The sequence below is a fragment of the Wolffia australiana genome, chromosome 14 (assembly GCF_029677425.1).
Source record: "Wolffia australiana isolate 7733 chromosome 14, ASM2967742v1".
Classification (NCBI taxonomy): Eukaryota; Viridiplantae; Streptophyta; class Magnoliopsida; order Alismatales; family Araceae; genus Wolffia; species Wolffia australiana.
The window spans coordinates 8,554,328-8,578,327 of record NC_135848.1 but is presented as its reverse complement, the minus strand read 5'-3'; the positions used below and the strand labels follow the sequence as shown (position 1 = coordinate 8,578,327).

The 24,000-nt window shown below is 36.5% G+C and overlaps 1 protein-coding gene across 1 annotated transcript in view; it reads left to right on the top strand.

Annotated features, from left to right (window-relative positions):
- Positions 1-22,294: 22,294 nt before the first annotated feature.
- AGL6 (AGAMOUS-like 6) overlaps positions 22,295-24,000 on the top strand; it is a 5,897-nt gene continuing 4,191 nt past the window's right edge. The window contains exon 1 of the mRNA XM_078586500.1: positions 22,295-22,609. Within this exon, the coding sequence (XP_078442626.1) occupies positions 22,428-22,609 (182 nt within the window). The 5' untranslated portion in view covers positions 22,295-22,427. The remainder of the gene's footprint in view (positions 22,610-24,000) is intronic.

Sequence of the window (24,000 nt, the reverse complement as noted above, 5' to 3'; positions counted from 1 at the left end):
GGGTTCTTTTCCGACGATTTGGGGTTTAGCTTGTGGTGGACGAGGATGAATTTGTTGTCATCACTGCCATCCCCGGATCGACCCATGTTTGGGCTCGAACGAATGAGTTTTAGCAATGATTGTTCAGTATTAACCGATGGATGGTTGTGATGAGGATGACAATGATTTCATCATATAATGGGGAAACTGTCATGATAGTACGTGAAGACGTCGGCTAAGCATTTGTAGACATCTTGTTTCATTGATGAAGTCAATTTCCATAGAGTATTTCAATATATTTGGCTTCTCAATTCTCATTATTATTCTGTTTGAATGAGTACTTTGCTAGAAATCTAATTTTTTGAATAAATACGTGACCACATATAACTCCATCCAATATGAAATGCAATAAACATCTGAGTATATCATCATTATCTGCAGGTCGGTGCAGGCGTAGGGGTTGGCTGCGGCGTGTCCTTTCTTCTAAGAAGCGGTGCTTGATTACTACGTGTCCGGTACTGTTTCTACTTCTTCTATGTGTGCACATTGGTTCATCTGTCCTTCTCATATTTCTGTGTGTGGATACCCTTCCCTTTCTCCTCGATCTGGGCTTCCCTTTCTATCTTTACCTCTCCTCGACTGTGTGAAACTTTTTTTATCTACGCATCTCTCTACTTATCTACCTCTCTAAATTACTCTCTTTTATTTTTTCTCTTTCTCTCCTCGATCTGGGTTTCCCTTTCTATCTACGTCTCTCCTCGACTGTCTGAAATTTTTTACATCTACACATCTCTCCACTTATCTCTCTCTCTCTCTCTAAATTTCTCTCTTTTATTCTTTATCTCTTTCTCTCTTCGCTCTCTGTTTCCCTCTCTATCTACTTATCTCTCCATCTCTCTGAAATTCTTTCTATCCAGGTATCTCTCTACTTATCTCTCTCTCTAAATTACTCTCTTTTATTTTCTTTATCTCTATCTCTCATCAATTCTACATCTACATCTCTCTGAAATGTATCTCTCCGTCTCCCTATATCTCTTTCTATCTACGCATCTCTCTACTTATCTCCCTCTCTAACTCTCTATCTTTTATTTCTATTACCTGCAGGTTTTTTAACTCAACGTCGACTAGTTTTGCGCAAGGGCGATGGATGGGGGCACGACGTCCGCCTCATCCTTCCATCCCAGTTCCTCAAAAATGATTTTATTTTCTCTTTCACCCACACTGTTTCTGGACCTTGTTCTTTCAACATTTAATCTCTTTAAATGTGGCGAACACTTTGAAAGTTGGGCAATTGTTCTGAATTTTAAAATTATTATAAAATTTCCTTAGCTTCGTTCTCCAGTGCGAAACACAAATGAATGATAAATCACTGAAAACCTTGAGTGAGATTGTAATATCGTATATAATTATCAATATTACACTAATGACAGAAATCTAAGAGATTTCTGTATTATCGGATTTAGGTAAATTAAAACAACATGAGTTATGATTTCTTATTTATCCAAATATTTTCTTGGAGTTGAAGTTCAATGCCACCTTTATGTAAATGAAATAGTAAATAGAGGAATGCAAATTACTATTAACATAAATTAATACTAAAAAGGGGCTGATGAGCACAATTTATTAAAAATCAGCCTATATTCGTGTTCAATCTCAATGGCATTCTCGTAGAGAAAAAAATTTATGATTAACATCAATTAATGATGAACACAATTTATTAATAATCAGACTATCTCTTCAAGAAAAAAAAATGAATAAGCAGACTACATTCATGTTTAATCTAAATGGCATTTTCGCAGTGAAAAAAACAAAAAAAAATTCGTCCAATTCGATCGTCCACCGTCCAGACATCCCGGACGGACGAAGTTTTCATCCAATGAGACGAAAAGTCGTCTCGTCCGGGGTTCTCCAGACGAAAGTTCGTCCCAGGTTTCGTCTAGGGACGACAGATGGGACAAAAACTTCGTCCCTGGACGAAACCTTCGTCTCGTCCGCGTCCCGGATGTATAAGTACAACCAATTGAGCAGACTGATCGATATATGCATACCCATTAGTTAAAACTACCAGGAATGATCTAGCCTATAAGGAAGGTGAACTAATATCACCATTATGTACCTAAATAAGATATATAATTCCACTGGAAGCCTTACATATCAAACATTAAGGACTGGATCATGGACCACGTGGTATTGAGTCATTTTATGGGTTTATTCTGATGCCAAATAGTTATAAATACATGCATCTGTTTCCAATGTTTGGCTACTTTAGTGAACAAATGAGTATAAAGTTATGTGTTCATTACTGTTAATATAGTGTGCCGCCTTAATTAAGCCATTTTTTAATGTCATTTGCAGTTTTGATTATAAAGCTAGACGTGATTCATTGTTTTTAGAAAATAATACTAAAATCCTTTTAATTTATTTTTAATGATTGGTGAATTTTTTTGCATACTTTTACTCAAAGTTGGATTGAAATTGACACGAAAAGTTTTCAAAATTTAATGACCGACGTTGATATGATTTCAGTATGAAGCTTTCACTTAAAATCTTCTCCATTTGTGTGTTTTATTTCAAACAAATGATTAAAAATGTGTGATTAAATAATTTTGTTCTCAAACGAAAATGAAGATGTATTTAGAAATATTTCTAGTATTTATTAAAAACCTTCTTTTGGATTAATTAAAAAACCAATTTTTTGTAAAAATGTGTGGTTAAATATTTTTTGTTCTAACCGGAGCGTCCTCAAATGATTGGGACATTTTTCTGATTTCCTCATCCAAAAATTAATCAATTTCATGTCCCCATATATCGCGTGTTCTCTAAGAGTAACATCTTTAGTCGATTCATATATTAGCAGAGGACGTGATACATACCTCATTTCACACATGCATTTCTGTGCTTTTTTAAATCATGTTTATGGGTTTAAAAGAGCATCTTTGAAGGATTTCTTCCGTATTGCACTATCATCTTTAATATATGATGTTATATCCTCAATTTCTATATTAAATCTCAAACGAGTTCCTGTAAAGAAATGCACTAAGCGTACGATCTGATTTAACAGATTGTTTCCCTTGTCTGGTATGTTTTTTAAGCCATTTAACTGCAAATTTTTGAACTAGAACGAGATATTAATTTGTGACCAAAACGGACGATTTGGTCATCTTCTCAAAAGTGATTTTGAGATTTTTTTAGAAGTTTTTTTGTGCTGTGTATCTTTGTTCGTGTCCGAGTAAAGACCGATCTTGGGTTGTCCAGTCTTGGGTTGTCTACTTGAATGACCTTCTATTCTCAATCCTCGTTACTGGGACCTGTCACTAAATAAATACACCTATTTCTGTACTTTTCGCTGTCTCCACAGGCTGCATCTCCTCCTCCTTTGTCTCTTACGCCGGCTGAACTGATATCTTATCTTCTTCGTCAGCTACGTTCTGTTTTTTTTTTGAATTTTCTATTATTTCATGGCTACTTTGGCTATCTCTCATAGTCTCATGTGCCGACGTTTGGGTTATTACGTTTGTATCATCAGGTATCATAACTGTGCCAGAACGAGCAATAATTCTCTTTCCGTCATCGCCCATTAGAGTGATGTCCATTCAACTTTAATCAATCTTATTTTGTCAATCCATTCCCAAGCTGTAACAAGACCTCCCATCATCAGCATTTATAGCTCTGCTCGTAGATCTCAAACGTATCACAAGCCTTTTAAGCAGTTTTCAATCCACCTCCACCTGTCAGAAGTGGGATTTTTCTTCTCAGATTTGCCGGTGTAATGCTTTTATTTTTTACAAATCCGTAATTTTTAATCCGTCCCCTACTCTGCTCTATCTGAGATCTTACAAAGAGCTGATAATTTGTATCCATCTCAATATTTATACTGAAATCAATTTTCAGAATGCCAATGATTCCACAATCCAATAGTAAGTTTTTTCTAGAAAGTTTCTGCAATACGGTAAGTCTTTCTGCGTTAGCAAAATACATTCTGTCTCCAAGATGAAAACCAGTAAGGCCTATCAATCAAAGTTGGTTAAGCATAATTCATATTCTTCTTGGTCTTTTTGCAGATCTGGATCTTCTTCGTGAATTAGATGTAAACACAGATTTATCTATTCGTTTTTTATTGTTTGTTTTTTGTTGTTTGCCTTTTTTTTAAGAAACACCCACCAGGTATGTCCATATCCTTTTAGTTCACTGCCTCTCTATGGATTGGTATGCACAAGTCAATAACTATAAATTTAGACTTAAAAGAATTTTATGTCTCGTTCTATTTCTAGGTCAAAGGATACATTTTTGGTCTGGTTTAATTTCCACTTAGCGTAGTATCAAAATTTTTGTCTTTTTCTCCTTATCTATCTGTCTTCCTATTCATCTGCCCATCTGCCTCTTTGTCTACCCGTCTGCCTATCTGTACGCCTGTCTGTTTGTCTAGCCTTTTCCCATCTGTCCGTCTTTCAATTTGCCGCTCTCTATTAATATTTCAGACTCCCCATCTCTCGATCTCCATGTCTGTCTATCTCTCCGTCTCCCTATGTATGTATGTATGTATGTATGTATGTATGTATGTACGTATGTACGTATGTATGTATCTATGTATGTATGTATCTATGTATGTATGTATCTATGTATCTATCTATCTATCTATCTATCTATCATCATCATCATCATCGTCATCATCATCATCATCAGTTGAGTACATTGTTCTGCCTGGAACTCTATGTTGTTTGAAGGTAGAGATCATGAAATTCAAATGAATGACATTGTAAATGCTAGATAGCATGGCGTTCACTCTCTGAGTGTGCTATTTTAAGCTTGGACATTTTTTTCGGCTTTGACTTCCCTTTTTTCTCATAGTTGTACTCTGTCACCCTCTTATCCACAAAAATGGGAAGGGCCTTTAGATCTTGAATGGGCTTACGGATCAGCTAACCAGGAGCCTTCAATATCAAGGTATATCTTGGATGAGGGGTCAGAAAAATAAAAAAAGATGTTGTTTGATGATAATTCATGAATGAAAGATAATTCAGTTACATGATAACGTGGATAACTTTTTGGTAGATTTGTGAGAAGGGATAACTAGGAACCTGACTCTAGGAAATCTGAAGATAAAATGCACATTCAAATAAAATGGGAATTTTAGTTGGTACCACATAACTATTTAAAGCATACCCCTTTGATATTGATCCTATTTCGGATGTAACTTATTTGAAGGAAGGGCAGATTCAAATTTTCAGTGGGAAATGCAGATTTTCCATGTTGAGAGGACTGGTCTTTGATTTATAGTGACAACTTGTGTCTCCAAGTTTGGATGCAGCTCATTTGTTCTCCTTTGGGCTTTTGGTGCGTACATCCATACTGTCTTTTTGTGTATTTTTTGTATGTTGTCTATTCTCAGTTTTTTCATAAATGATTTTGTAATGATAAGATGATAGCTTTGTCACTTTTTACTATCGTTTCATTTACCTTTTTCTTTTCTACTTTATATTGCCCATAGATTTCTTCCTCTTTTCTCCTGAATCTGGTCATGGTTCCCTTGTTTGTTGTCAACTGACTATGTTCACAGCCTCCTTGGTTAAAAGCTTTTTGTCTATCTAACCATTACAGTGACAAAATTATCATTGTAATCAATGAAAGCATGTATTCCTTAATAGCCTGGGGAATACCACTAATAATCTGGCTTATGCTTCCTCAATTAAATTGAACCAAATGATCTTCTAGAGAAAATATTTTTCTGTCTGATGATAAAAATAAATTAAAATGACGACATGAGATGTTAGTGTTTTTAATGATATTTTTTCACTTCAATAATGAATGTAACTTCATCTTTTGTTACAATTGGCACTTTTTTGAAAAATTATAAATAATTATAACGTGAAACAAATGAGTGCATATTTGGTGATATATATGATTTAGCCTTCAGGCCAATAATTATTCTGTGTTATATTTAAGTTCATGGAAATAATTTTTATTGATTATTATTCCACTAATATTTATTGATATTTATTGACTACAATTGGCATATTGATATTTATAATGAAAGTAGAATATATGTAATAACTAATCGAATTATCTTGAGATCAAAATATAGAAATTTTTAGTCTTTAAACTAAAATTTTTAAAGATTCCTATTTATATGCTACTCTAAATAGACATCAATCCTACTTATGTTATAAGTCTGACTGATTGTGTGCTATTAGTATAGATATCCCAAGGATGGATAGTGGTTCTCTTTATGAGTCTAGTTGACTAAATTAATCTGTATGAATCCATGAATGGTATTTTACCAAGTTGATTCATGTCATAGTCATGTAACTGGTTCTAAGATGCAAGACACAAAATACATATTGTATATGGATATCTTTTTACTATGACTTATGAATGCCTAATCATGTTCTTCAAGTTAGTCTTAGTTCTAACATAGCAAGAAGTCCATGAAGATAATTACATGGTCAAGATGTGATCATATGTAGTCAGTATAAGAGGAGATTTGCTCATGGGAGACGATACATTAAATTCTATTGCCAGGGTAGTGGAACTGTTGGAGAAGGGGCTCTCTAATGATTGTTGTTATAAATCCATACTAGCAAGCATTATGTCCAAGGGTTTATAGTTAAGCAAACTCTAAGTCACTTGGGAATATTGTGCACATGAAATATTACAGTGACATTGTAACCAAAATGGTGAAGTTTCCACAAGACAATTAATATACATGTGTATATATTCTAGAGCATGAGCTAAGGGTTACACAAGGGGTGTAGCTCTACATCCCATGGGCTGGCAATCGAATCTATCGATTGGGTTAAAGTGATATTTAATGAATTAATTAAATGATTTATATGTCAATATAGTTAATTGATAAAAGGAGATCAATAAATATTATTGGGCTTCTAAAGTTATCAGGCATACTAATACAAGGGTCAAGAATGTCACAATAAGATCTATGGATGTTGGTGGCCAGACAATGTCCAAAAACAATAGAAAGCACCAATATTCAGGTGCCAGTGCAAACTTGCCTTCTCTCCTTTCTTCTCTCCCTCTCAAAACTATCTTCTTCTAGTGTGAGAGGATGGTGAGAAGATCAAACAGATACTCGAGGTGTTGAAGAAATTCAAAAGGAGATTAATTGTCTAAGTGATTGTGTGATACATATAGAGATTAGCCACATGAATGACTTGAAGGTACTCTTCCAAGGAACTAAGTGACTTATCGTTTTGGATCATCAATTGACTTATCGTTTAATTCCACATTCAACTTTCAATTTTTTTAACCAAAATAATCATTTTGGATCGTCAACTAAATGCCCCAAAACACAACATAAGGAGGATAAAGTATATCGGAGTAGATTCTCTATAGAGACATTACATATTTCGTGAATCTCAAATGATAGATTATAAAAATAACAAATTTCCTGCTTCCGTCCCCCATGATTAGGTAAAGAATCGGTTAAAGAATTTTCTTCTCAAAAAAATGACTAAAGTGTGACATTTTTCCCTTAAATTCTCCAACTTCTTTCAACAATCAGTGCAAAAATTTTAAATCATTTTCAACATCAATATCATTGGCTAATCATAGCCTTAGACTTCCATATTTGTGGCCTTATAAGAATAAATTTAAAATTTTGACGATAGGGTTCTGCTTGGTGTCCCTGATTACCCATTTATGCATCCTCAATATGAAGTATTAAAAGGGGTAATGATAGGATTATTTATTTCATTAATTTTATGTCAAATTGATATGATAGACTAGCTTGATTTCAGATTCCCCATTTTTCTAATAAATATTCTTATTTAACAGGATTTATTCCTAGGTTTTATTCTTCACAAGTTAATCCCCTTTCTTATTTCAAAATGGATCATTATGGAATCTCTAAATTTTGAATTCCCAGTTATCTTTATTCCTTGATTTATATATTTCATGTAGTTAGGATGAAACTATACTCATTTTATACTTTTGATACTATTTTATCTAGATGGTCGTCGGAAAAAAATATGAATGACTCTCTAGAAGTTTTGACGAATGATCTAGGGTTTTCACATTTTTCAAAAACCAAATCTAAGAGTTTTCACCCTTTTCTACCATTGAAAAGAGGCTTTTGTATTAAAAATCTAGTGAATTAAGAAAAAATACATTTTGGTACCAATTGAAAATCCATTCTCCACAGATGCATCAATTTAGATTTCACATCAAGAAGCTGACTTTTATGGCCAGACTGCTAAATTTATCATCAATTTAAAATTTTCAGTTTTCTTACTTGATAAGAAAAAATTTAGGGTTTAAATGTCATTGTTTTAATTCAGACTTAACCAACAATATTTATGAAAGTTTCAACTTAAATAAAATACTCTACAATTAATATAGGGCAAGTAAGGGGTCGATGAACAGAGAGGCATAAATTTAATTTCAAAAGTTTTCTCAAGCATGGGATGAAACAAATGAGTTTACAAGTGAGAAATATAACTTCTGGGATTTTTATGGATTTTAGCTAATTTCTATAATTTCCTATGATTTAAATTGAAGCAGAAATACAAAGAAAACAAAAAAAATATTTTCAACTAATATCCCTAATTTGAATTAACACCAGAAATAAAATATATATAATTTTAGAATTTTATGGAATTTAATTTACACCAAAAACCACTAGAAATATTAAAAATGGGAGTTAGATATTTTTTAGAATTTTTTAGATGTTAAAACCACTCGAAATTTATTATATTTATTTTAGGGATTTTTCCTTTTTTTTGGAATTTGAAATGTAGAAAATAAATTTTCCTATTTTTTTATTGTTCCTTATGTTTCCTGACTTTTAATAACTTTTAAATGCTAAAAAATAGAGAAATTACCTACTACGGCAATCATCAGCAGCCGCAGCGGCGGCGGTGGTGGCAGTGGCAGAGCGCGGCGGCGGTGGAGCCATAGTGGGGGAGAGACGGCGGTAGCGACGTACCTCTCTATGGGTTGGGCTCAGGTTGGCCTATTGGGTCAGCCCGTTGGGCTTGGCCCAATAGCGGCAGCCTGATTTAAAATAAAATGTTTTTTTTTCTTTAATGGGCCGGTTCCACCAGTCGGACCAGTTCGACCCGGTCGGACCCCTCTTCGACTTAGCAAAAAATCTGCTAAGTTCCAGAGAGGGTGCCTCTGTCCACTAGGTGCACAACTGCTTGCGCGCGACCGGTGGGCAAAGGGCAGCGACAACGCACAGGTGCTGGCGTGCAGATGGGAGAAATTCAAGATTTAAGGGCAAAACTGAATTTTTAATGCGATTTTTTAGGGATTGAAATGGGAGCAGATGGGGGAATCTAGAGAGAGAGATATTTTAGAGAGATAAATAAACAGGTTTAGGGTATTTTTCATTTGTGTAAAGGATATCAATTTTCTGATTCAGTTTGATCTTGGCCCGCCAATTTTTTCCTTTTGTATAAAATAAGTTAATGCCTCTGTGGACTTATATACACGTCATTAATTTTCTATACATGGCAGTTCATATACATGTCATTAATTTTCTAAGTGATTATATTTCTCCCATATAGGAGTATATGGGAGAATAATATTTCCATCTATTATCACATGTAAGCTATTGGATTCGATGCATGATTTTATCCTATTGAGTAAAATTTTCTTGTAGCCAAACCTGATGTCAACGTTTTTTGAAAATAAATCATTCCCTGATGTTTAATTTTATTAGCTTTATAATTGATTTTATTTTTCAGGTTGGACAATAGGTTGCTCTATCTTATTTATATTAGTTTTTTTCGAAAGACTTGTGTGTTACTGTTACCATCCCATATCCATTACATGTTTGAGTTTTTTCTAAGAAATATTTCACAATGTTTATAATATGCGTCTATATCTTTATCGGATCTCATAATGCTTCCGACTTTTTCATATTACCAATTGTATGCCTGCTTCATACCTTTATCTATGTTTTTTAACTTTTATTTTATTCAACTTCACCAAATAATTATATGTCCCACTACTTTTGCATTAGTTTTAAGTGCAAGAATCTATGTTGCCATCTCAAAATTACAAAATCTATTAGGTTGTGGAAAATCTACAAAGTTTGTGGGCACTCCATATGGTGTAGAATTGAAAAGAGGTTTTTCTCATTCTAATAAAACTCCCATGTGATTGTATGATAACTGGGGCAAAGACCCGATGAATGTCTTTTTAAATATTGGACCTTTAATTTTCCAGTTGAACTTTCTATAGATCAGTATTCTTTCAAGCATCTGTTATATTCTATATGGATCTTTCCTTACATTACACCATGAGAACATGTTTTTGTAATGTTACTTTTTTATCAATCATTTTATACAAATAATGACATTAAAGTCTTAAATCCCTGCCCATTGATAAGTTGATTTTAAGTGTTTATAATGTGTCATTTTAGGCAAATCAAACTTATAAAATACATTTGTAACTCCTTAGTTGCTAAATAACCTAATATAGAGTGAGCAAGGGTCGATCCACAGGGAGGAGATGTATCTAGGTTTTAATTAGGGTTTCTTTAAGAATATGGAAAGATGAGAAGGATGATGGAATGGTCTGTATGTATTTATCTCCTTTATTAGATCAAAACATAAAGATCTAAGTGGTGTATTTAAATTAGGGATATTTATCTAAACCTAAATTGATTCTAATAAAACTATTAAAAATGAAATTTACTCCTAATCTAACCTTGCTTTCAACTCTGTGCCTGATGCTTTCTTCACGTTCATATCTTCATGGACCCATACATTTCGCTCAGTGCCTTGGCGTCTTACTCAAACATGAATCAACTAATGAGAAGAGAAGGAATCCATTAACCTTTTGATGAAAACACAATTCTTCATGTCTGCTTAGGCTTTGTTTCATCCAGCTAGCCATTTTCTATATGCCACATGAAGAACAAAAGAACTGGATGCTTTGAAAACTCTTTTCTTTCACAACTTTTCCAAATTTTGAGTACAGAAAAAACATAAATTTTAAAATTACTTCGAGGCATGTTTATAGGCAGTCTGTAGGCCGGAAAATAGGTGGATATGAGAGGAATTCACCAAAAACATTTCGAGTCAAAAAGCCCTCCAGGTCAACAGTTATGGCCCTTTGAAAAATGCCCCTTTTTAGCATTTTTCCAAATTTTTATATGTTTATGGCATTTTCTCAATTTTTTGTGATCGTAACGTTCCTCAGTCGTCGAATTGTCCGATCATCATGATCGGGATAAGTTTTCACCACTGGATCTCTTCTTCAAAATTGGGTTCCTTCCTAGCCATCAAATCTGGTTCCATAATAATCAGATTAGTTGTGGACCGTCTGATCGATGCACCCCTTAACGTTTGGATCTCTTCTTCAAAATTAGGTTATTTTCTGGTCGTCAGATCTGGTTCCATAATAGTCGGATTAGCTGTGGACCATCCAATCGATGCACCCTTGACCACTGGATCTCTTCTTCAAAATCGGGTTTTTTTCTGGCTGTCAGATCTGGTTCCATAATAGTCGGATTAGCAGTGGACTGTCCGATCGATGCACCCCTTGATCTGCAGAAGAAGTCAAAAGAAGAAGAGGTAAGCTTACCTCTTAAGACGTATGGCCAAGTTAATCCCATATGGAAGAATTTTGAAACAATTCTCATTATAAATAAAAAGGCATAATTTATCTATAGAAATTTCTAATTTGTGCCCATTTCTCCTCTAATAAATGTACAGGTGCGCCATGCGTGCCCTGTCAGGGCCAGTTGTTATCTATGAGCGCTGACATGGCGCACGTGCCACGTCAGCCAGGTGGTTGATGGGCCTCCTTTTTGCGAATTTAACCTAAAAAAACCTAGAAAACATTCAATAAAGTCCATCTAAATGCTGAATATTCAAAATTAAATATCGTCTGATTTATTCTTCATTTTAACATGAAATTTTCACCACATTTTATTGTTACAAATTTATTTTCCTTTAGAACATATTTAAAGCTCACATTATATTCAAATTAATTCAAAATATTTATATTTATATTTTTTAGGAAAATTTAGATTATAAAATGATATTATGCAATATAACTTATCAATTTAGCCCAATAAATGAATGAATTATCATACATAAACATGTATAAATTGCATATTATCACCCATGAAGAGTAATCACCACCCATTTTTATCTTCGATTTATGATAACATTAAAGTAGACACCCACAATTCGGGGTCCGTATGTTTTTATAATATTATGAATTGTAGTGTACCGTAATTTTTTTCAAAACTTTGAACGTATGAAGCATAGATGACTGTTAGTGAGACATTCTTATTTTATATTTCATTTTTTTATGTATTGGTTTCATTCAATAATACTTGATATATTATGCTAATTCTCAAAAGTATCCCTATCTACCCTTTAAAGTATACCCATTAAGCTTCCTTGACCATTTCTAAATCACTTTTTAATTTGGTATGCTCCAAGTAATGGTTCTATAAGCTGTACAACATATATTTTAAATTCACCTATCATGCAATTTATTTTTTTCTTTGTTTCTGTTTTTTTAGTTGTTTACAGTTCTAAATTAGAATATTTTTTACATCCTTATTTCCAATAACTAATTATTTTAGTATTGATTCATCACTTTTTCACTTGAAAAGTATGGGTTTCAAGTAAATTATGAATAACTGAAGATAGGATGCAAACAAGTAATGAACATTTGTGTGTGGCTTGAACAAGTCCTGTTCAGTTTTGGATCATAATAAAACACTCCATTCTATTTTATTTGGTGCCCATTCATATCATAATCCCCTATATGGGTTGTAATGCATTTACATAAACATCATGTGAATACTATGTACGCACCCCCAGATCGCATAGAACTTCATATTTTCATAAATTGATTCAACTAAAGGCTAGTACCTTGCAGTTATGTGCTAACTTTAAGATATGGTTTCAACATATGTTTCAGTCAACACTAGTTCCATATACAACACTACTATTTTGAATAAATACCATACTCAGCTGCCATATAGGAAACAAATCATATGTTATTTGACATATATTATTTGACATTATTCGTTAATTACAAATCATATGTTAGGGAAAGATAGAATTATCAACGAAACATGCGTCAACCCAAAAATCAATGTAAATTATTTGTTGAGCAGTTACTCACCCTCATGGTGGTAACACGTGTCTATGAATGTGGCCTAGTCTAATGGCTTTGGTGGATGAAGTTATGTGGACATTATGGAACACCCACTAAACATACATTCACACTGGAAGTCAACCTTCTACAGAATCATTCCATTCCTTATCTCTAGAGATCTCATTCCAAATGAGTGAATCCCCTCTTATAGTGATCGTTGCCTCATCATTGACGTCCTCCGATTAGAGTAAATTTAGCATTTTTGTTCTTCTTAGCCTGGCTTTTTAAGGTCTTCTCTAGGATCCATTAAGTTCTTCTTAGTCTGGATTTTTTCCTAAGACTTATGGGTTGTGGGCCATAGGTTCCAACATCATGTTCCTCACTTGACTTGGTGGATTGAGTCCATTTCCAATGTGCACATAACAAACACTCTTCCAAGGAGGCCTCCAATTATTGGCAAGTCATTTGTGATCTCTAGAAATAAAGTGTGAAAGCTTTCATGTCAGGCCTACAGGAGACTACCCCCTATCCTTGACATTCAAGAATATCTAACTTTACACAATTTTTCATGCCTCAGCTTCCATCAGAAACTTGATTCTTGTTGACAAAATTGATAAAGAAAATTCAAATTTTATGTATTTATTGGGGGGGGGGGGGTATGATTTCCTTTGGCACAGAAATCATATATGGATTGTTTAAACTTAGCATTCTTAAATGTATCACTCACCTTATTTATTTTCTTCACCAAGAGGAAGAAATCGACACAAGTTTCCGGCATACAAAGGTAAAAATATTAGAGGAGGATGTTTCCAAAGTCGATAGATTTCAGTAACTTCCACTATAGTATTCATTTCAAAAAGTCCAAAACAGTCGACAGCTTCAGGAAAATTGCCCTTATATGACAAAATCTACTGGAATGATTCACACTAATGTCCCTACTTCATAGGTAACACTATATCATTACATCGAGTATTAGTCGAGAATAATTTATCTCTACTTTATATGGGATAAATCTGATAGTATCTAGAATGATTAATGCTTTTAACACAACACTAGGGAAGGGATTGGGTAAGCGCATCGTATGAGTGTGATGTGATAGAAATGACATGTACCATGGCTGATACACTAATAAAGGAGAAATTTCAGGCTCTCTAGTATTATTTTTTAAAGAACATGGAACCATTCTTCAACATACCATGAAATTCCTACTCAGTATGAATGGGGTTGTTGAAACTAGAAACAGAGCATTTCGTGAAATGGTTAGGACTATGCTCATCCACTTGATTTTACCTAAATCATTATGGAGTGAAGCAATGAAGGCTAAATTTTCTATTTTCCTTCGTATACCACCATAATTATTGAATCATATTGTGCCTACTTTTTAGAGAAAAGATGATTCAGTGGTAATAACCTTATAGAGTTCATCTAATGAGTGAATGGAGGGTGTCATTATATCCAATCAAGTCATAGAGGATATATCCTCTATCCAGAACTAAACCTTGAACCTCATTAAATGAATATTTTGTGTCAAGAAATAGAGCACAAATTTAAAAGATCTAGTAGACAGAGAGGACTGAAATCATAGTACATGGTTCATTAGCCAAGTAAAGATATGGGCAAGAAAGAAATGAACATACTACATTTTCCCAAGCCACTGTTTGTGCAATATCTTAATAAGGTCATAGTCACGTTTGAGAAATCATGGACTTACTCCAAGGAATGAGACAATTTTTTAAAATGGTTCTATAAACCATGCTTAATCCTGATGGAACAATCGAATGATATAATATGGACCTGTGGAGAAATGGCTTACAGAAAAGGAGGGCATTGAGTATGATGAGAGCTCCTCTCAAATATGATAAAAGGGCTCATTTAGAAAAGTCATGGCCTTAAAAGGCCATTTCAATATGAACATACATCACATGGATGTGAAAAATGCTTTCATAAATGGTGAGTTAAATAAGAAAGTATACTTGAAGCAACCTAAATGTTTTGGGGCTAAATGAAAAGAAATTATGATTTGGAGGTTGAATAAATAAATAAATAAATATAGTTATATTGGTCAAATAAAGGTTTCATCAAATGGTAGTTCAAATTACATGAATACATGACCTCTTTCGGATTTAGAGAAAAACATTGTTGAAAAATGTATATAATAGAGAGGGAGAGGTACGGCCTAGTTTATATTTGATGTAGATGACAGTCTATTCATTACTTTAAAATTTATTCTATTAGAGGACAAAATAGTTCCTATTGTAAGCAATTTGATATAACATAGATGGTTGAATTCCACTTAGTTATTTGCATGGAGATGAATCCCTAGGCACTCTAGAACTGTCATTTAGGTAATCTCTTGTGCTCTACATATAACTTACTAATCATATCATACTAATATCCCACATCACCATACTTCTATTATTTATAAATTAAAAATATAAACATAGTTCTTCAACTTCTTCTTTTAACTTCATCTGGAACTAAAATCAATCAATTAATTTCAACTCTCTATGTCCTGACTATCACTGATATCTGTCGACAGATATCAATTTATATCATTATTTGCCTTTTGACAGGTCAATAAACTGAAACACTGATTATTTTAATAAATTTCAAGTTCATTAACTTGTATAGTTATCTCATGTGTTATGGTATTTAATTAGAATTTTTATTTAATGCATTGTTGGTATTAAAGATGTAGTACTTGATTAACAAAGTCAAGGTCAAATGGCAACCTTAAGATTGTAATTACTCCATGCATATAACCTAGTCTGGTGGTTTGAGAGGATAATATGGCAAGTGGGGGGGATGCGGACAATTGTGGAACGTCCAAAATAAATACCTCTGCACAGGATTTCAACTGCATTGTGAATTCATCCACCTCTTCTCTCTTGAGATCTGAATCCATAGGAGAGAATCCCCTATCTCTTCTCCCTGGGCCATCATGTTTTGTTTATATCTTTCTCCCTCTCTCTCTATCTCTCTCTCTCTCTCTCTCTTTATATATATGCCTATATATATATCTGTCTGTATCTGCTCCCGTTTCCCTTCGTCTAAATTCAATGCGCATCTTCTCTATATGTCTTTAGCTGTACGTATATTCCGAGAGATATCAACATCTGTCACCAAAGATTTCCCAGATATCCTCTTGTCCAGGAGCTTAAGGCAGATGCCGTTTAGTACGTTAATGCGCATTCAATAAATCTCCATTAATTCTCGCTCTCTCTCCCCTTTATATGTCTCTCGCTCTCTCTTCTCTATCTGTGTCTCTCTCCCCTCTATCTATCTGTCTCTCTCCCCCCTCTATCTATCTATCTCTCTCTCCTCGGTCTCTCTCTCTTCTCTATCTGTCTATCTCCCCTCTATCTATCTGTCTGTCTCTCTCTCTCTATCTGTCTCTCTCTCCTCAGTCTGTCTGTCGGTCTGTCTCTCCTCTATCTATCTGTGTCTCTCGCCTTTATCTCTCTCTCCTTTATCTGTAAATCTCCCTATCTCTCCTCTATCCGTCTATCTCTCTCTCTATCTATCTGTCTGTCTCTCTCTCCTTAGTCTGTCTGTCTCTCTCTCTATCTGTCTCTCTCTCTCCTCAGTCTTTCTTTCTCTCTCTCTCTATCTGTCTCTCTCTCCTCAGTCTGTCTGTGTGTCTCTCCTCCATCTTTCTGTCTCTCCTCAGTCTGTCTGTGTCTCTATCTATCTGTCTCTCTCTCCTCAGTCTGTCTGTGTGTCTCTCCTCCATCTTTCTGTCTCTCCTCAGTCTGTCTGTCTCTCTCTCCTCAGTATGTCTGTCTGTCTCTCCTCTATCTTTATGTCTCTCTCTCTCTCTTTCTCTCTCACTCAGTCTGTCTGTCCCTCTCTCTCCTCTATCTGTCTCTCTCTCTGTCTCTATCTGTATCTGTCTCACTCTTTCTCCTCTATCTGTCTCTCACTCCTCAGTCTGTCTGTCCCTCTCTCTCCTCTATCTGTCTCTCTCTCTGTCTCTATCTGTATCTGTCTCACTCTTTCTCCTCTATCTGTCTCTCACTCCTCAGTCTGTCTGTCCCTCTCTCTCCTCTATCTGTCTCTCTCTCTGTCTCTATCTGTATCTGTCTCACTCTTTCTCCTCTATCTGTCTCTCTCTCCTCAGTCTGTCTGTCTGTCTCTCCTCTATCTATCTGTGTCTCTCTTCTCTATCGGTCTCTCCCTCCTCTGTCTGTCTACCTCTCTCTCCTCTGTCTGTCTCTGAATCTGTCTCACTCTCTCTCCTCTATCTATCGATCTCTCTCTCCTCCATCTGTCTATCTCTCTCCTCTATCTATCGATCTCTCCCTCCTCTGTCTGTCTCTGAATCTGTCTCACTCTCTCTCCTCTATCTATCGATCTCTCTCTCCTCTATCTGTCTATCTCTCTCCTCTATCTATCGATCTCTTTCTCCTCTGTCTGTCTCTGAATCTGTCTCACTCTCTCTCCTCTATCTGTCTCTCTTTTCTGTATGCCTCTGTCTCTCTATCTGTCTCACTCTCGCTCCTCTGTCTGTCTGTTTCTCTATCTGTCTCACTGTCTCTCTCGCTCTCTATATGTCTCACTCTCTCTCTCCTCTATCTGTCTCCCTCGCCTCATCTGTCTATCTCTCTCTCCTCTGTCTGTCTGTCTGCCACTCTATCTGCCTCACTCTCTCTTTCCCCTCTTTCTGTCTCCCTCGCTTCATCTGTCTATCTCTCTCTCCTCTGTCTGTCTGTCTGCCTCTCTATCTGCCTCACTCTCTCTTTCCCCTCTCTCTGTCTCCCTCGCTTCATCTGTCTATCTCTCTCTCCTCTGTCTGTCTACCTCTCTCTCCTCTATCTGTCTATCTCTATCTCTCTCTATCTTTCTCTCTCTCCTCTGTCTGTCCATCTCACTCTATTCTGTCTGTCTATCTCTCTCTCTCCTCTATCTATCGATCTCTCTCTATCCTCTGTCTCTCTCTCCCTCCCAGCATATAACTGTCTTTTTCGCTTAATCCATCCGTATCAGCGTTTCTCTCTCTAAATCTATTTCCATGTCTGTTTTTGCAGATTTATCCGTGTGTCTCATCTCTCTCACTACACGGGCTTTGCTCCATCAATTTCCTGGAATCTAGAGAGAGAAACCCTTCTCGCACGCCATCGTTTCATCGACGGTGAGAGCGACCTCTGCGCCACCCTCCGCGAGGAGCTTAAGGATGAGACATCCTTCTTCGGTCTCTCCTTTGGCGTCTACATCGCAGGAAGAGAGAGATAGGAACAGGTGGAGAGAGAAAGAGAGAGTTTTACACATCATGGAAGGGACGTGCACGACGGGCGAGATTCGTTTTAGCGATGTCCGTTGTCGTCTTCTTCGATGTCATAACTTCAGCACATCGCTTCTCACTGAAAAGGGTTAAAGATTAGTCCAAGGGAGTTCTAATTGCGGCAACAAGGATGAAAGATGACTAAATCTAAACAATGAACAGGGGACGAGTGTATAGAAGTAAATCGTTTATTTCTCTCCCTCTCTTTCTGTATCTCTCTCTCTTTCTCTATCTCTTCCTCTCTTTCTCCACTGTCTTTATTTCCCTATATCTCTCTCTTTCTCTCTCTATTTCTTTCTCTATCTCTCTCTCAATCTATCTTTCTCTCTATCTCTTTCTCTCTCTCTCTCTCGATCTCTCGCTTTCTTTCTATATCTCTCTCAATCTATCTTTCTCTCTCTTTCTTACTGTATCTCTCTCTCTCTCTTTCTTTCTCTATCTCACTCTCAATCTATATTTCTCTCTCTCTTTCTCTCTCTCTCTCTCCCGTTCTTTCTCTATCTCTCTCTTTCTCTTTTTTTCTCTGTCTCTCTCTTTCTCTCTTTCTTTCTCTATCTCTCTCTTTCTCTCTTTCTTTCTCTTTCTCTCTCTTTCTTTCTCTTTCTCTCTCTTTCTTTCTCTATCTCTATCTAAACAATGAATTAGAAACGAATTGTATAGAAGTAAATCGTTTCTTTCTCTCCCTCCCTTTCTGTTTCTCTCTCTCTCTCTCTCGCTTCCCTCTTTCTTTCTCCCTCTGACTATCTTTCTCTATCTCTCTCTCTCTTTTTATTTGTCTCTTTCTCTCTATGTCTCTCTCTCATTTCTCTCAATTTCTCTCTCTTTCTCTCTTTCTTTCTATATCTCTCTCAATCTATATCTCTTTCTCTGTTTCTTACTCTATCTCTCTCTTTCTTCCTCTATTTCTTTCTCTTTCTATCTCTCTCTCTATCTTTTTTCTCTTTCTTTCTCTATCTCTCTCTCTATCTTTTTTCTCTTTCTTTCTCTATTTCTCTCTTTTTCTTTCTCTATCTCTCTCTCTCCCTATCTCTTTTTTTCTTTCTCTATCTCTCTCTCTCTATCGTTTTTCTCTTTCTTTCTCTATTTCTCTCTTTTTCTTTCTCTATCTCTCTCTCTTTCTTTAATCTCTCTCTCTTTCCCTATCTCTCTTTTTCTTTGTCTATCTCTCTCTATCTTTTTTCTCTTTCTTTCTCTATTTCTCTCTTTTTCTTTCTCTATCTCTCTCTCTTTCCCTATCTCTCTTTTTCTTTGTCTATCTCTCTCTCTATGTTTTTTCTCTTTCTTTAATCTCTCTATCTTTCCTTATCTCTCTTTTTCTTTCTCTATCTCTCTCTCTATCTTTTTTCTCTTTCTTTCTCTATCTCTCTCTCTTTTCCTATCTCTCTTTTTCTTTGTCTATCTCTCTCTCTGTCTTTTTTCTCTTTCTTTCTCTATTTCTCTCTTTTTCTTTCTCTATCTCTCTCTCTTTCTTTAATCTCTCTCTCTTTCCCTATCTCTCTTTTTCTTTGTCTATCTCTATCTCTATTTCTCTCTTTTTCTTTCTCTATTTCTCTCTTTTTCTTTCTCTATCTCTCTCTCTTTCTTTAAATCTTTACTCTCTTTCTCTATCTCTCTATTTCTTTCTCTATGTCTCTCTCTTTATATCTCTCTCTCTCTCTTTCTCTTTCTTCTCTTTCTCTCTTTGTTGCTCTATGTCTCTCTTTCTCTCTTTCTTTTCTCTATATCTCTCTCTTTTTCTCTCTTTCTTTCTATATCTCTCTCTTCCTCTCTCCTTCTTTCTCTATCTCTCTCTCTCTTTCTCTCTCTCTCTTTATCTTTCTTTATCTATCTCTCTCTCTCTCTTTTTCTCTCTTCTCTTTTTTTCTCTCCTTATTCTATCTCTCTCTCTCTCTCTCTCTCTCTCTCTTTTCCTCTCTTTTTCTCTCCTTCTTTCTCTATCTCTCTCTCTCTCTCTCTCTTTCTCTCGTTTTTTCTCCATCTCTCTCTCTTTTTGTCTCTTTCTTATTCTATCTCTCTCTCTTTCTCTATTTCTTTCTCTATCTCTCTCTTTCTCTGTTTCTTTCTCGAACTCTCTCTTTCTCTCTTTTCATTTCTAACTGTCTCTCTTTCTCTCTTTTTCTATATCTCTTTCTCTCTTTCTTTCTTTATCTCTCTCTCTTTTTCTCTCTCTTTTTTTCTATCTCTCTCTCTCTCTCTTTCTCTCTGTATCCTTGTTTATCCCCATGTCTACACACACACACACACACACATATATATATATCTTGTTCTCTCTTCTCTTTATCTTTTGCTTTATTTCCATCTATATCCTCTCGCTTTCTCTATTCTGTCTCTCCCGTTCTTTCTCTCTCTCATCTCTCTCTTAGGGTTAGGGTTTCCGAAAACGCTGGTCGTCCATGGAACCCTTTGCCTGGATCAGGCTATTTCCTCGTTCTTTCTTCTTGGGGCAGAGATATCTCAACCTGTGCAGAAGAGCAGCGAAATTTGGATTTCCCACAACCCTAAAAACCCAAACTTGGAACAGCTCGGGGAATTATCAACACCGTGGAATCAAAGAGGAAATCTCCACCCACCGCTTTCAGCCCTTCTCCAACGCCTCCATTATTGAGACCACCCCATACACTGCTAGTCGAGCTGAGGGCAGTTATTATCAGTAGAGAGAGAAAGAGGAGCTGGGCTAGAGAGAGAAAGAGACCTGTCCCCGGTGTTACCTTAAACTGCGTGGTTGTACCGTTGGCAAGAGAACTGTCATTGGGTCCTTGTCTATGCAACCCAACGTCGCTATCTCTCTGTTCCTTCTTGCTTTTCTCTCTCTCTCTCTCTCTCCCGTCCATTCTCTCTCTGTCTATCGGTCTATATATCTATCGATAGGATCGATCGATGGGTCTCTCTCTATCTCTATCTATCTTTTTATCACTGCCTCTCTATCCATCTGTCTATCTCTCTTCCTCTATCTTCTCTCTGCCTCTCTATCCATCTGTCTATCTCTCTTCCTCTATCTTCTCTCTGCCTCTCTATCCATCTGTCTATCTCTCTTCCTCTATCTTCTCTCTGCCTCTCTATCCATCTTTCTTTCTTTCTTCCTCTCTCTTCTCTCTGTCTCGCTATCAATCTATCTATCTTTCTCTCTCTTCTCTGTTTCTCTCTATTAATCTATATCTCTCTCTTCTCTTTGTCTCTCTATCGATCTATCTGTCTTTCTCTCTCTTATCTCTGTCTCTCTATCCATCTATATATCTATCTTTCTCTCTCTTCTCTCTCTCTCTCTCTTTATCCATCTATATATCTATCTTTCTCTCTCTTCTCTCTATCCATCGATCTATATTTCTCTATCTTCTCTGTCTATCAATATATCTTTCTTTCTTCCTCTTTTTTCTCTCTATCTATCTATCTTTCTCCCTTCCTCTCTCTTCTCTCTGTTTATCAATCTATCTATCTATCTTCCTCTCTCTTCTACCTGTCTATCAATCTATCTATCTATCTATCTGTCTGTCTGTCTGTCTGTCTGTCTTTCTCTCTTCCTCTCTCTTCTCTCTTCTCCCTTCTTGTCTCTTCCTATATATCTATCTTTATCTCTTCCTATCTTCTTTCTCTGTGTACATATCTATCTTTCTCTCTTCCTATCTTCTTTCTCTGTGTACATATCTATCTTTCTTTCTTCCTCTCTCTTCTCTCTGTCGATCTATCTATCTTTCTCTCTTCACCTCATTCTCTATCTCTATCTATATATCTTTCTCTCTTCCTCTCTATTCTCTCTCTCGATCTATTTATCTTTCTCTCTTCCTCTCTCTTCTGTCCGTCTATCTATCTATCTTTCTCTCTTCGTCTGTCTTCTCTCTGTGGTGAATTTGTTTTCTCTTTCTACTTGTCTTACGTTCCTTGTAGGTCTAGTGCAAATGGGTCCGCTGCTTTCTTTATAAATCGCGTCTGTCAAGATATCGATCGAGGTGCCCCCTTGTCTACCGCTGCTGCGATCATCTTCCTATTTCTCTCTGTTCTTCAGAGGAGCTGCATCAAGTGGGAAGAACCAAGAGAGTTAGAGAGAGAGAGAGAGAGAGAGAGAGAGAGAGAGAGAGAGAAGGTGGAAATGGGGAGGGGAAGGGTGGAACTGAAGCGGATAGAGAACAAGATCAACCGGCAGGTTACGTTCTCGAAGCGGCGAAATGGGCTACTGAAGAAGGCCTACGAGCTCTCCGTTCTCTGCGAGGCCGAGGTTGCACTCATCGTCTTCTCCAGCAGAGGCAAGCTCTACGAGTTCGGCAGCGCTGGGTAAACCATATGTTCTTTCTCTCTCTCTCCCTCTCTCTCTCTCTTTTCCTCCCTCCTCTGTCTCTCTTTCTCTCTCTTCCTCCCTCCTCTGTCTCTCTTTCTCTCTCTCCCTCCCTCCCTCTGTCTCTCTTTCTCTCTTTCTCTCTCTCTCTCTCTCTTTCTCTCTCTACCTCCCTCCCACTGTCTCTCTTTCTCTCCCTCCCTCCCTCTGTCTCTCTTTCTCTCTTTTTCTCTCTCCCTCCCTCCCTCTGTCTCTCTTTCTCTCTTTTTCTCTCTCCCTCCCTCCCTCTGTCTCTCTTTCTCTCTCTCCCTCCCTCCCTCCCTCTGTCTCGCTTTCTCTCTCTCTCCCTCCCTCTGTCTCTCTTTCTCTCTTTTTCTCTTTCTCTCTTTCTCTCTCTCCCACCCTCCCTCTGTCTCCCCTTCTCTCTCTTCCTCCCTCCTCTGTCTCTTCCTCCTTCCCTCTTTTTCGAACCATCGCTCTTTCTCTCCCTCTCTTTCGATCCATCTCTCTCTTTCTCCCTTCCCTCTTTTTCGAACCATTTCTCTCTTCCTCTCTCTCTCTCTCTCTCTTTCTCACTCCTTGTCCGTCCCTTTGTCTCTGTAACCATATCTCTCTTTTCTCTCTTTCTCACTCGTCTGTCCCTCTGTCTCTGTACCCATATCTCTCTTTTCTCTCTTCCTCCCTCCCTCTCTCTCTCTACCAATCTCTCTCTTCCTGCCTCCCTCTTCCTCTTTACTCATCTCTCTCTCACATTTCTCTCTTCCTCCCTCTCTCTACATCTCTCTCCATATATATCTCTCTTTCTTATTCTCTTCCTCCCTCTCCCTCATCTTTCCTCTTTCTCTCTTTCTCTAGTGTCTATACCCATCTCCCTTTTTCTCTTCCTCCCTCTCTCTACCTCTTTGTATCATCCCTCTGAACTCATATCTCTCTCCCCCATCTGAACTCATCTCTCTCTCTCCCCATCTGAACCCATTTCTCTCTCTATCCATCATCGATGATTCAAGATCAAGATTCCTTCTCTATCGAAAATCGTGGATGAATCTTTCGGACGAAGAGATCTACAGAAAAAAAGATAGTATTACCTTAGAAACTGCCATCGGTCCTTTCTCTCTCTAGAAGAGGCTTCGTTTCCTGATCAAATAGTGTTTCAGACTGCTTTCTCATGGCAGAGAAGAAGAAATGATAGAAATGGCAAAATCTAGGCAGTGATTTTAATTCCGGATGAGAAGAAAGTATCTTATCCATGCATCCATCAACCGATCTTTAGGACTTCATTAAAGTAAAAAGTGTCTCAATGATCTACACATGATCAAATCTGAATCTAATTTTTGAAAATTTTGTCTTCACGTATGACAAGATGAAATTATCCAAAATAAAGCCTAAGAGT